The 14392-nt window shown below is 37.8% G+C and overlaps 1 protein-coding gene across 1 annotated transcript; it reads left to right on the forward strand.

Annotated features, from left to right (window-relative positions):
- The first annotated feature begins 12211 nt into the window (after positions 1–12211).
- Positions 12212–13129, forward strand: TAS2R10 (taste 2 receptor member 10). The gene has a single exon (XM_037033867.1). The coding sequence runs from the start codon at positions 12212–12214 to the stop codon at positions 13127–13129; it is 918 nt and encodes a 305-aa protein (XP_036889762.1).
- The last annotated feature ends 1263 nt before the right edge of the window (positions 13130–14392 follow it).

Consider the following 14392-nt stretch of genomic DNA (forward strand, 5'->3'; position numbering starts at 1 on the left):
ACCGCCGGCAGAACAGAAGTAGTTTTGTAGTTTTAACAGAGGTTAAGTGGAGGCCTTGGCATTACTTTCCTAATCAAAAGAAAAGCTCCCAACACTATTATTTGTTAAAATGCATGTATTTAGGAGCAAAAAAAACCCATACAAGTTGATTTTGTATAACTGTCTCATTTTATGAGAAGAAACTAAGGTTTGCAAGTGATTAATCCACAGTAAGTAGCAGACCTAGGCCTAGAAATCTCCAAAAGATGTCCGCACCCTACATCCCAGGACCTATGAAAACATTTAATTACAAGGCGAAAGAAAATCAAGGTTGCTGATAAATTGAACTTAAAAATAGAGAAATTATCCTGGCTTATCCAGCTGGGACTGATGTAATCAATTACCACGGTCCTTCAGTGTAGAAGAGGGAGTCAGAAGAGTCAGTGAGAGTGAAACGATGTGAGGAAAACTCAACCAGGCTCTGCTGTCTGTGAGGACGGCAGGGGCCACGAGTCCAAGAGTGTGCGCAAACCTCTGGGCACTGGAGAAGATAAAGAAACAAATTTTTCCTTAGAGTTTCTAGTAAAAAAAAAGTCCCGCTGACACCTCAATATTTTTCCAGTGAAACCTATTTTCAACTTCTAAACTGGAGAAATGCAAGGTAATATATTTACCCTGTAAATATTTGTACTTAACAGATAAATACACTTTCAACAGACTCTTCTGATGCTTTCCTGTGGCCCCTGTCAAAATTTGGAGACTGGTTGTTAAACATCTCCCTACTAGATGGGAATAAAATTATTATTGGTACTGCCCAAAGCAACAAAGCAATCTGTATTGCTGTGAAATAAAAACCATTCTAAAAATTCAAAGACGTAAAAGCAGAGTAAGTATCTAAAGCGTGACTACACCCAAGGTGGAAAGAAAGTATCCATCCCAAATGTGAAAACACTAAAACCAAAACACCTCAAACCTGGCAGCAAGGCCGACATGGAAGGGAGTTTGAAGTGTGTGGAGTCTCACAAAGATCACTTCTGGAGGAGAAGGGGGAAACAAGGAAGGTATAAAGGCCCCAGGGGAGCTGTGCAGCTAAAGAGAAGCTGGAAGGGGAAATTTAGTATTCTGTGGGACAAATGGGAAGTCAAAAAATTGAACAATGACAGTTCCTGATACTGCCCCAAAGAAAGGTTTCCATGCCTTTACTTTGTAGCAGTGAGAATAAATAACAACAATTATATGCAGATATTTAGATGACTACTACAGACAGTTGAATGCAGGAAACTAGACTTATGTACCCTATGAATCCTTGTATATCAATATAAAAAATTGGAGAGAGTGAGGCTGTGACTAGAAGGGGTAGAGCTTGGCTTCTGGGGAGATGGTTACATCTGCTTCTCCAGTTGGGTGCTGGTTCTATCAAGTTCTCCACTTAATTTTGGTGTCCTTTCCTGTATGATTTTTTTTAAATGAAAAGCATGTTTTAAAGTAACAGAGCCATCCATATTAGTTTCCTTGTCTGTTGCAAATAACCCGATGGCTTAAAAACACATACACACACAGAGTTTTACTCTCTCACACTTCTGGAGATGAGCAGTTCGAGACCAAGGGGTCAGTAGGCCTATTGGGGGGGGGGGGGGGGGGGGGGGGGGGGGGGGGGGGGGGGGGGNCCCCCCCCCCCCCCCCCCGCCCGAAGGCTCTAAGGAAGAATCCTTCATCCCCCCTTCTGACTTCTGGTGACCCATGTGTTCCTTGCATGGTCGTGACATCACTGTAATTAATAACTTTAGCTTCACATGGCCTTCGGGGGCTCGGATCTCCCTCTCCCTTTTCTTATAAGGACACAGGTCATTAGATTGAGAGCCCAGGGTGACTCCATCAGCAGAGATGCCTTTTCCCCATCAGGATGCACTCACTTGGACTCCTCTCTTGGTGGGGACACAGGTTAATCTCCTATGGCTCCCAGTAAGGATTGGAGCTTTATAAGGAAGGAGAAAATGAAACCAATGCTTTCCTCCTTAAGGTTTAGTCCCTTGTTCCAATAATTCTAATCTACTCAGGTGAGACCTGAGGAAGTCATCTGTTTGGAATGTTAGTAAGACCAGGACAGGAAGTATCAGAAAGAAAAAAGGGCCTGAAGAGACAGACGCCATTCTCCTGTTTTTCTTCTCAAATGTTGTGGACATAATATCTTAGTTGAATGAGGCTGTTGTGGCCTAGGACTGAGAAGGCTTGTAACTTAGGCCCACTGGGGTTTTTCTGTAGTCCTGAGCTACAAATTAAACATTCATAAAGGCTATGCATGGTGTTTACATCCCTTAGGGATCCTGAAGTTAAAGTTGTAAATAGTTAGGAATTCAGGATCCTGGCCATGTTTAATTTCAGGAGTCACAATTTACAAGGAAACACAAAAATTTTAGTTGGAATTTGTTACTTGGAATTTCTACATGAAGCCATTGAAAATTCCCTGCTCAAAGAGGAAGAAAGTATAAAACAATATCATAGAATCATCTCCTTATTTGCCTGCAAGCAAATATAAGCTCAGCTTTCCATTGACCTCATAAATGAAAATTTCGGCCAGCGACAATGGCATAAAGATGCATTTAGTCCTCAAGTTGATGCTTATGGCAATTGCTGTTTGGAGTGTTTTCGTGTCTGGAACTGATTTTCAGGAAGCCACCAACAGCATTTTCTCACATTAGGATTGGATATTTTTGTGGTCTAAAACAGACTCCAAAATAAAACCTTGAAGGGGAGCATTCACCACAGTTGTATCATTTTCAAAAAGTAGTTTGGGAAACAGTCTCTCAGCAGTGAGAGAAGGAACTGAGATTTTGACTGCTGCAGATATGTCAAGTGCAATTGAAAAAGCTTTTGTGATCATTGAACTTCTGGAATTCATAACATGTATTTGGGGAAATAGATTCATTTTATTAGCAACCTGTGCCGACTGGGTCAAAACCAAGAAAATCTCCTTGTTCGACTTCATCTTTATGTGCTTGGCCATCTCCAGGATTGGCGTGATATGCATAATTCTCACAAATAGCCTTAGAGCAGAGTTCTATCTAGAAATATATGAAAATCACCCTATAATAATAATTGTTTATTTACTCTAGAATCTGCACAATTCCTTAAGTTTTTGGTGTGCTACCTGCCTCAGGGCCTTCTATTTCCTCAAGCTTTCCAACTCTTCCCACCTCTTCTGCCTTTGGCTGATGTGGAAGAGAGAGAGTTGTTTTCACCATTCTGTTGGGGTTCTTTCTTTCTTTGTGAATCTTCTGAGCAACAAATTTGATATTTTTTGTATCCAGTGACTATTTAGAAATGGAAAGAAACCTGACTTGGAAAGAATATTTGCATAAAAGCCAGTATGTCAGCAATCAAATTCTCCTCAACCTGGGATTCCTCATTCCCATGGCTGTGTGGCTTACTTGTTTTTCCCGCCAATCTCCTCCTTGTGGAGACATACCAGGCAAATGCTGCATCACGCCAAAGGACCTGGAGACCTCAGCACAGCAGTTCATGTGAGAGCCAGAAACACGATGATTTCTTTCCTCGTTTTCTTGGTTGTGCACTACCTGGCCACTCTCTTGCTAATATCGTCCTACTCCATCTCAGAAAAATCATTAAGCGTGATTATCGAGACCGTAGCATTGTTGATTCCTTTAATTCACCTTATCGGTATAATTCTGAGGAACAGAAAACTGAGACAGACTTCTGTGAATTTGCTAGGGCAAACCGAGTCCTTCATCGAGGGACTAGAATCCTTCACAGCGTGGAGGAGCTGAGGAGACCTGTGGATGTTCTGTGGAAAAACAACTCATTGAGGGTCCCCTGGGTTCTCTCATGGCTTTCATTTTGTGTCCACTAAATTTTTTATGTTTTAAATTTTTATAAAAGTTTCAATTAAATGTGTTGAGGTAATATCAGTTAATAACATATAACTTTTGAGAATACAATTTTATCATACAACATTGGTATACTCCATTGCATGCTCACCAGCCAAAGTCCAGTCATGAGGCCTTTTGCCCTCTTCATCCTCCCCCCATCCCTTTGCCCTCTAGTAACCACCCTTCTGTTCTCTGTATCTGTGAGGTGGTTAAAATTTCCATAGACCAAGCTACTGTTATAAGAAAAAATCTCCTGAATTCCATGACACAACCTAGGCAATTTGACATAGTTCTTTAATTTAATCCTTGCAAAGGCTGCATAAAACATTTGTTATTGTTATTTTCTAGGATAAAAATACTGAGGCTTATTGTGTGTGACTTCACTGTAAAGTATAAGTGTTAGGATTCAAACTCAAATCTTCTGACTTGAAACTAAAAAAGAGTGGATAGAAAAAGAAGTAATTAAGTCACCTTATTAGCTCTTAATTCAGTTATTTAATAACAGCATTAAAATCAGTTGATTTAGTGTGGCACACCACCTTACAAGACTTTTTGTTAATTAAGAGTTTGAATTTTGCCCTGGCTTGTGTAGCTCAGTGGATTGAGCATGGGCCGCAAACCAAAGGGTCACGGTTCAATTCCCAGTCAGGGCATATGCCTGGGTTGTGGGCCCAGTCCCCAGTGGGGGCCATGTGAGAGGCAACCATACATTGATGTTTCTCTCCCTCTCTTTCTCCTTCCCTTCTCCTCTCTCTAAAAATAAAAAAAGAAGTAAAACATTTAAAAAACGAGTTTGAATTTTAATTATGGAGGAAAAATATATAGTAAGAAAGGTAAATTTTAAATTAATTGGTGGGAGACTTTTTTATTGAAAATAAAATTTTATTGATGACATCTTAAGCAACATAGGTGCCTACCCACTGACTGTGTGCCCAACTCAGTGAGTGGTTACTGCATGCTTCAGCCCACAGGCCCTGTCCCTTTATCCTCCACAACCCTGGACATGTGGCCTAGACATTCATGCTGCCATACATGTAATCACTGCCTCCTCCATGGCCCTTCTATGAGATATTTTAGAATATCACATTATCTTTAGGAGTACAAATTTCTTTAGGAACAGGCCAAAGCCTGAATTCATGTTGAACACTGCAGTGGAAACATAGCCAAGTGTTTGATGGCAAACCCACTGCAGCCTGGAAGCCCTGGCCTTAGAAGATCATCAGCTGAATGAAGGGGCAGCTTCACACCAGCTTTTTTACTGCTACAAATTAAGGAATCCCAAATCATTGGTAGTGGCTTTGTGTCTGTCCAGAGTTCAGGAGATGTCAGTCAACAGCAAATCTGTGGAGGTGATGATGGAGAAATAACCAAGGTACCAAGCTCACAAGCCAAGGGTGGTTGACTGAGCAAATGGTGTGAAGACTCTGTAGTTGATACTACAGAAACTCTGGATGGGATAAGGTGCTTGGCCAAAGCTGTGCTACTCTAAATTAATGCTATATATTGATGGGGAAAAAGTCACTCCCACAGGGGAAAAACAAAAACAAAAACGAGTCTGTATGTCTAGAAAATAATCAGCTACATTTAATCTGGCTCCTGACGTGCACACCTGGGAAGCTCCTGAAAACCACAGAGATAACGTGGAGAAGTTCCCCTATTGGAATTGCCAATAAAACCAAGTCTTCCTGCTCTCCTTGACTTCTGGGAGACACTTAAAGAGTTCCAGTAGGTCCAGCTTGAGAATAGACACAGGGATAATTTAAATCCATGTAAAAATTAAAAATAAAATAATCCAAGAGTTCACTCCTTTGTTTCAGGGGGAAATTGCAAGCTCTGGTTTGAAGGCTTGCTTGCTTGAGTAAATCACTGTAGGAGACAAAGGTTGATATTAGATAATATCTACTAAATATTCTTCATCAAATTCAAGAAAGCACTACTGGACAAAAAGAGAACAGATATGAGATGAGATAATAAAAGTAAAAAATATAAAAAGGGAAATTGCAAAGAGGCAAACCAAAATAAATAAAGAAGCTGAATAAAATAGGAGAGGATTTATGAGACTAAACAAAAAAGAATTTTTAAATAATACATTATGGCATATAACTATTGATGTTATAGATCAAGGTTTAGAAAAAATATATAGTTATATAGGACCTTAATTTAAGAATAATAAAGGAGAATTGTTAGACATGTGGTAACAATTAAACATATGGGATTTCTCCAGATTTTTTAAAATATGCAACAATATTAAAAAGTAATAATCAGTTACCAACCTACAAAGCAAAATCAGACCTTTACCTTCTGCCTTCCCCCGAACACAGAAATGTTAAAAATACATTCTTTGATAGTAACATTGTAGAAATCAATTGAATAAAACATGCACATGAGCATTTGTGCATACTTTTAATTCAACTACATTTGTATTTCAATAAAGACTTGATTAAAATCTTTGTTGAATGAAATTCTTTTGGATACTATAATCTTTTCTTTAATTCTATTTATAATTCTTTAAAAGACAATTTTTGGAAATATACTAAATCTATAAATATTTGAGAGCATATTCACATTAGTTACAAGTTTTTATTTTGTCATTTAGAGAGACATGCTTTCTTTTTTTAAAAGATTTTATTTATTTACTTTTAGACAGAGGGGAAGGGAAAGAGAAAGGGAGGGAGAGAAATATCAGTGTGGGGTTGCCTCTCATGTGCCCCCTACTGGGGACCTGGCCTGCAACCCAGGTATGTGCCCTGACTGGGAATTGAACTGGTGACCCTTTGGTTGGCAGCCTGCAATCAATCCACTGAACTACCCCAGCCAGGGCAGAAAGACATTATTTCTGATCTCTTATTAAAAATTTCCATTTATCTCCCAGATAGATCTTCTAAATTTAAATAAGTAATTTTTAGGCTAATCATTCATTTGCATTTTTCTGTTTCATTCTTTTTTGTGTGTACATAGAAAATATTGTTCTATTTTATTTTTTATAACTGCGTCAGGATTTTCACTAATGAAGTTATCTAATGTAATTATGTGTTGCTCAGCAACATTGAGAGTATGGTTTGCATGTGGATCTTCCAAAATTTATCAGGATTTCCTTTTTGACATAGTGAATACTTAATTTTAATCTCCATTTCACTTGTATCAGAATTATTCTTTCATTTTGGAAAGCAAGCCTATATGTTGTTTTCTAAGGTGGAAATAATTTACTCAAGATTTGTGTAGTTTTCACCCATTGCCAACATTTTTAGTTCATAGTTTTTTACTTATTGCAACATGCTTTAATGTAAAGAAAGCAACATAAAATTTTCAAACACACATATGCGCAATTGTTAATCAACATAGGAATTAAAATAGTGTATCTGTGGTTCTTAACTATGGCCAAGTTTGACTCCCTGGGGACATTTGTCAATGTCTTAAGACATTTTTAATGGTCGCAACTGGGGAGGTGCTGCTGGCACCTTGTGGGTGGAGACCAGGAAAGCTGTTAAACACCTACCATTAAAACAAAGAATTATCGAACCCAAAGCACCAACGTCTGAGGTTGAGAAACCCCGTCGTGCACAACTGGAAACATCTTAAACTTCAACAGAAGGGGGACTGTTAAGGAGTCAAAATCAAAATGATTGACTCTCTNGGCCAAGTTTGACTCCCTGGGGACATTTGTCAATGTCTTAAGACATTTTTAATGGTCGCAACTGGGGAGGTGCTGCTGGCACCTTGTGGGTGGAGACCAGGAAAGCTGTTAAACACCTACCATTAAAACAAAGAATTATCGAACCCAAAGCACCAATGTCTGAGGTTGAGAAACCCCATCGTGCACAACTGGAAACATCTTAAACTTCAACAGAAGGGGGACTGTTAAGGAGTCAAAATCAAAATGATTGACTCTCTTACACAGTCATGATAGAGAAAACTATTAATATGAGAAATAGACACTTACATGTTTCTTAGTCAGAAATTATTCCAGAACACTGTGTTCCATGTAGTTCTCACAAAATACATCAGTCTTCAAAATTGCACAACAAAATGTTGGCCCGGTGTCAACATTTTGAAAAGCTCTTTAAGAAAATCTTTCTGGATGACTTCCAAGTTTCTGCATAAATCATGACTCTAGTGAATATTTAATAAGTTACTTACTTTAAAATATTCCTTTTCAAAGTAGTTTTTGGATGCCTGAGATTTATTTACCATGAAAGCTTTATCCACCTTGTATAAAATTTTGTTTCCTGGAAAATGAAAATTCTCTTTATGCCGCTGTGTGTGTAGTATTTGCATCTTAGTTTGTGTGGTGATACTGGAAGTGAGAGTTCTTTGAAAAGGGAATAGAAAAAATTAGAGGACTTTGGTAAAGATGTTAAAATAAATTTGGTAAAGATGTTAAAATAAATTTTTTTCAGTAACCAAGAAAAATGATATTATTTAAATTAATGAATACCAATTATATAAATAGTTATTAAAGCTACACAAATCCAAAACTCCTCTGTGATCTTCCTAAGTTAGGGTTTTTCTCTAATTTCAGTAACAAAAAGTTGTTATTGAAATTTCTCAAGCTTTATTGAGATATTATTGAAATGTTACTGACATACAACATAAACAAATGTAAGGTATATAATGTAATGGTGAGATACATGTATATGTTGCAAAATGATTACCACAATACAGATTAGTAAATATCTCCATCCCTTCACATAGTAATTGTGTGTGTTTATGTATACAAGTATATAACACAATATTGTTACTTATAGTCATTATTCGGTACATTAGATTCCCAGAAGTTAATCATCCTATTACAGAAAATTTGTGCCCCTTTACTAACAACGTCTCTCTATTCAACACCCCTCTCCGCCCCTTCCAGCCTCTGGAAATGACTTTCCTACTCTGCATTTCCATGAGCTTGGCTGTTTTAGATTTCACATACAAGTGAGAACAAATAGTTATTTGGCTTTCTCTGGCTGACTTATTTTACTTAGCATAATGTCCACAAGGTCTATCTACATTGTTGCACAATGCCAGATTTCCTTCTCTCTTATAGCTGAATGACATTATATATTGCATTTTCTTTATCCATTCATCCGGTGGCAGACATTTAGGTTGTTTCTATCGTGAATAATGATGCAGTGAAGATGGGCACAAACAGCTCTTCTGCATAGTGTTTTCATTTCCTTTGGCTAAATACACAAAAGCGGGACTGCTGGGTCATATGGTTACTCTGTTCTGTACTGTTTTCCATAGTAGCTGTACCAATTTACATTCCCACCAGCAGTGTACAGGATTCCTTTTTCTTTGCATGCTCACCAACATTTGTCATCCTTGTCTTTTTTTCTTTTTTAATTTTAATTTTTATTTAATTCTTGTTCAAGTACAGTTTTCTATTTTATATTCTCAGCTCTCCCCCCCCCCCAACAGTGCTCCTCACCTCCCTCCCATCTCCGCCCCCCCACCCCAGTTATTGTCCATGTGTCGTTTATACTTGTTCATGTGAGTCTATCCCCTTTTCCCCTATGATTCTCTCCCCTCTCCCCTCTGGACCCTGTCAGCCTGTTCTGTATTTGAGTGTCATTGGTCATATTTTGCTTGCTTGTTTGTTTTGTTGTTTAGATTCCTGTTAATGGTGATATCATATGGTATTTGTCCTTCACCTCCTGGCTTATTTCACTCAGCATAATGCTTTCCAGTTCCATCCATGATGTTGCAAAGGGTAGGAGCTCCTTCTTCCTTTCTGCATAGAATTCCATTGTGTAAATGTACCATAGCTTTTTGATCCAGTCATTTACCAATGGGCATCTAGGTTGCTTCCAACTCTTGGCTATCGTGAATTGTGCTGCTATGAACATCGGGTGCATAGGTTCTTTTGGATTGGTGTTTCACAGTTCTTAGGATATACTCCTAATAGTGGAATTGCTGGGTCAAAAGGCACGTTCATTCTTGTCTTTTTGATAATAGCCATTCTAACAGGTGTGAGGTGATATCTCATTGTAATTTTGATTTGCATTTTGCTGATAATTAGTGATGTTGGTGATCAAATTTTATTTTATTTCTTTGTAGTTAGGGAACATCTTCTGAAAGTTTTTATTCATTTAACATTTGTGGAATTTTCTTTAGCTTCACATATGGTCAACTTTGGTAAAAAATAGTCTATGTGAAAGAATATAAATTACTCCATTGTCAGATGTATCAAGTTTATTAATTCAGATATTCTCTGACTTTGTTGATTTTTAGTCCATGTGCATTATGAACTATTGAATTATATGTTTTAAATGATTTGATATGATTATAGATTTGCCTTTTCTCTTTTCAGTTCTGTATTGTTTGCTACATTATTTTTTGAAGGTTTTATTTACTTATCTTTAGAGGGGGAGAGAAGGAGAAAGGGAGAGAAATATCAATGTATAGTTGCCTTTCATGTGTCCCCTGCTGAGAACTGGCCCCTGCTGAGAACTGGCCTGCAACCCAGGCATGTGCCCCGACTGGGAATCGAACCTTGGTTGTTTGGTTCTCAGGTCCGCACTCAATCCACTGAGCTACATCAGCCAGGACTGTTTGCTACATTATTTGGTGCATAAATTTCAGGATAGCAGTACAATCATGCTGAATTGAGCATTTTATCTTTAAAGAATCCTGCATCTTTTTTCTGTAACATTGCTTTTTACCTAAAATCTACTTTATATGATATTATTATAACTATACCAGATTTCTTTTGGATAGTGTTTGTATAGTCCATTTTTTCATAATTTTAATTTCAAACTTTGTGAGTCTTAATATTTGTTATATTTTCTGTAACAAGTATATTGCTAGAGTTTTAAAATTCTGGCTATTGATCTTAAGTGTTTTACTTGGAGTCATTTAGTCCATTTTCATTGAATATAATTATTCTTTTTATTTCTATACATTTTCCCCAAATTTCCCACTTCTTGACAGTCTCTTATGACTAGCTTTCTCTGAAATTACACCTTAGATTTTTTTAAGCAGGTCATACATAGATGTTATATCTACAGATATTCTTATCTATCAATTTCAATATCTGCAATCTGTGTGATGTCTGTGTTTGCTGCTTTCTTATGTTTGTTTTGCTTTGGTGACTATCACTCATTGTCTAGTTCTATGTTGATAGTATTTCGTCGTGAGGCCATTGGGTGACTTTATTCATGGGAGTCATGTTAATGTAAGTTGGAAAATTTCTTTTTTCTAAAGATTAGTTTATTCTTTTAAAAAATAAAGATAGTAGTAGTGCATATTTTAAAGGTCTGCTGTGATGTTGAAATGAGAAAATAACCATAAAGTGTTTAGTACAGTGCTGGGAACATAATAAAGTCTTAATAAATTTAGATTTGTGTAATTTAAGCTTTAAAATTTAAATTGTCAAACAACATATTGATTTCTGTGATTTTTTTCTGGCTGAAGATCTGAATGTAAATTAAGTGAATCACACAAGGTTTGAGATTCTGTGTACCATTACATTCATCATATCTTCTCAGTGTCTAGAGGAGAGCTTGGTATATTCAGACACTCAGTGAAATATTTGTAGAATAAATGGATGGATGGATGTCATCACAGTGAAGTAGTCTAAATAAAGGGACTATTTCTAAGAACCTTTCTCAATGGGTAATCAACCTACATCCATGCATGGAATGACTGGGAGTATAAAAACACAGCAACAATTTTGTGAGATAATATTTGAAAACTTTTCCATACCCAGTTGAGCTTAAATTGAAAAAAATAAGATACAAACTGTAAAATACATTGAATAATACAGCAAAATGGGTTTTAGTACCTACCTTAACACAAAGTGCCAAATTTTCAGTGTTTCTATGTGATTGAGTCACATCTATGGTCCTGTCTACATTTTCATTTGAAGTGTGCCCTGCCTGAATGAACACGCATGAATGATGATGCTAATGTTGCTACTGAAAAAGATGAAGAATTCCAGTCTTTGCTTCTGCTGTGTTTTGTCTCTTAGAGATATGTGTTTGGTACTCCTACTCCACAATTCAGGTTAACGAATGCAAAATAGCCTCAGGGGGACAGGTAAAATCCATGAAACAAACTTTCATTTGCATGTTAACAAATCGTAGGTCGGCATTCAGGCTGGACACATATTCTGTAGCGTAACTAAGTTATATATATATGTGGAGGGGTCCCAGTGCAGATATTTTTGATTCCATATAAGGGCATTAACTGGGGCACTTTTATTTTTTCTTTTTTAGTGACTTTGTGGGGTAATTTTAAATCTTTATATGCTGAAAGAAAAGAAAATCGTTCTTCCAACAAGCAGCCAGTGTATGCCTCACCCTGCAGCAGGTAATCTGAAATACAGGTAATAGAAACAATATTAGAGCTGGGCAAGTATGCTAAGTGTAGTGGAAGGCCTCTTCATTTCCATAGCAGTTGTTGAATCAATACTGGGGACTTTAGGGAATGGATTTATTGGACTTGTAAACTGCACTGACTGTGTTAAGAACAAGAAATGTTCTGTTATTGGCTTGATTCTCATCGGCTTAGCTACTTCAAGAATTTTTCTGATATGGATAATAATTACTGATGGATTTATAAGAATACTCTCTCCACATACATATTCCTCTGGGAGCCTAATTGAATATATGTCTTATTTGTGGATAATCATCAATCACTCAAGTGTCTGGTTTGCCACCAGCCTCAACATCTTCTATTTCCTGAGGATAGCCAATTTTTCCCACTACATTTTTCTCTGGTTGAAACGTAGAATCAATAAAGTACTCTCCCTTCTGATAGGATTGTTGCTTATTTCATGGTTACTTAGTTTCCCACACACTGTGAAGATTCTTAACGACCATAAAGTGAGAAATGGAAACAGAACCTCGCATTTCATGATCCCTACAAGCGAATACCTTACTTACCAAGTTGTGCTCAATCTGGGAGTCATTTTCCTCTTTGCGCTGTCCCTGGTTACATGTTTCCTGTTAATCATTTCCCTTTGGAGACACAACCGGCACATGCAATTGAATGCCCTAGGCGTCCAAGACCCCAGCTCAGAGGCGCACGTGAGAGCAATGAAAGTTTTGCTATCTTTTATCATCCTCTTCACCTTGAATTTTATAGGCATTGCCATAGAAATATCATGTTTCATTGTGCCAGAAAAGAAATGGCTGATGATTTTTGGCATGACAACCTCAGTCCTCTATCCCTGGGGTCATTCGTTTCTCCTAATTCTAGGAAACCGCAAGCTAAAACAAGCATCCTTGAAGTTCCTGCAGCGTTTAAAATGCTGTGGGGAGAGGAACCTCTGAGAACGGCACAGACAGGCATAGGGAGAAAAGGATGCTCTATGAGAACAACTGAGTGAAGGAACGCCTGAAGATGTTCCACTGGCACCACATTACTGCACCGACTTTAACTGTGTTCCAGAGCATCACTAAAATCTTCCCTAATTATTTCGATGACATCTGAGCAAATTTTATTCCTCGAGGAGCTTGTAATCCCACATCAAAATCCTGCGGCTCAGTCAGCTTCCCTACCCTGCACCTTCTTTCCACACGTCTCCTGGAGGGAGGAACAGCTTGGAGACGGCTCACTGTGAAGATGCTGGTGGTGGGAATAAGCATCTAAAACCAGACTTTCCTTTGTGCCTTACCCGACTTCCCTAAAGCACTGGCAGCCTTTCACCGAGAAGACCCGAAGGAAAAGAAGCAAAAATAAAGCGATGAGCAATCTTGACATTTAGAACGTGGAAGTGAGAGGCAGAGACAAAGGTGCTTCTTTTGAGTTTTCAGTTTTAATTCTTTAAAAGGTTATTTTATTTCCACTGTTTAAATCCCAATGTCTTCTTTTTAAACGGGTGTGTGTTTGATGTAGTAACAGTGGTCATACCAGCAGATGTGGTTCTGTGAAAAGCAGCTCAGTCTACAAGAGGGAAAGGGGGTCAGAGATGAAATCAGGTTTTATATCCTTCAAATCCACTGGTTTGACTTGAAACAAAATCAAGGGCCAAGTAGGGTTAGGTAAAGATTCTGCTGGAAGAATACACCCCAAGGACTCCACATGGTCACCAAGTTACGACAAGGACACAAACTGACCCAGGATGGAATCGGTATGCAGGATGAACTGTTCTGCTCTAGAGTTTCATCCGCTTGTGTATTCACACTCATAAACTTGCACTCACAGACATATTTCAAATGCTGATTTTTAAACTGAATATTTATATCCAACCGAGGATGTGAACTGACTAACTTATTTTAGCAGCTTGTGAAAGTGCATTGTCTCATACCTAGAGCCTGAAAAATCTCTAGGCATAGAGGCTTTACTCGTTTAATAAATATTGTTGAACACTAACTGTGTTAGATGCTGAAGATATAGTACTAAACAATATCCCAGTATAATGGATAGGGTATTGTATTAGAAAAACAAATAAGTAGCAAACAATCATCTAATTATATTTGGTTTGGGGAGAGAAAGACTAGAGGATGCTAAGCAAATAACCTGACTTGATCTTGGGGGTAGAGATGAAATCACTGGTGTTGAGGTAGGTTAGTTTGGAATCTGAAAACTGCATA

The sequence above is a fragment of the Sturnira hondurensis genome, unplaced genomic scaffold (genome assembly GCF_014824575.4).
Source record: "Sturnira hondurensis isolate 20B ecotype Veracruz unplaced genomic scaffold, ASM1482457v3 Scaffold0021795, whole genome shotgun sequence".
NCBI classification, from domain to species: domain Eukaryota; kingdom Metazoa; phylum Chordata; class Mammalia; order Chiroptera; family Phyllostomidae; genus Sturnira; species Sturnira hondurensis.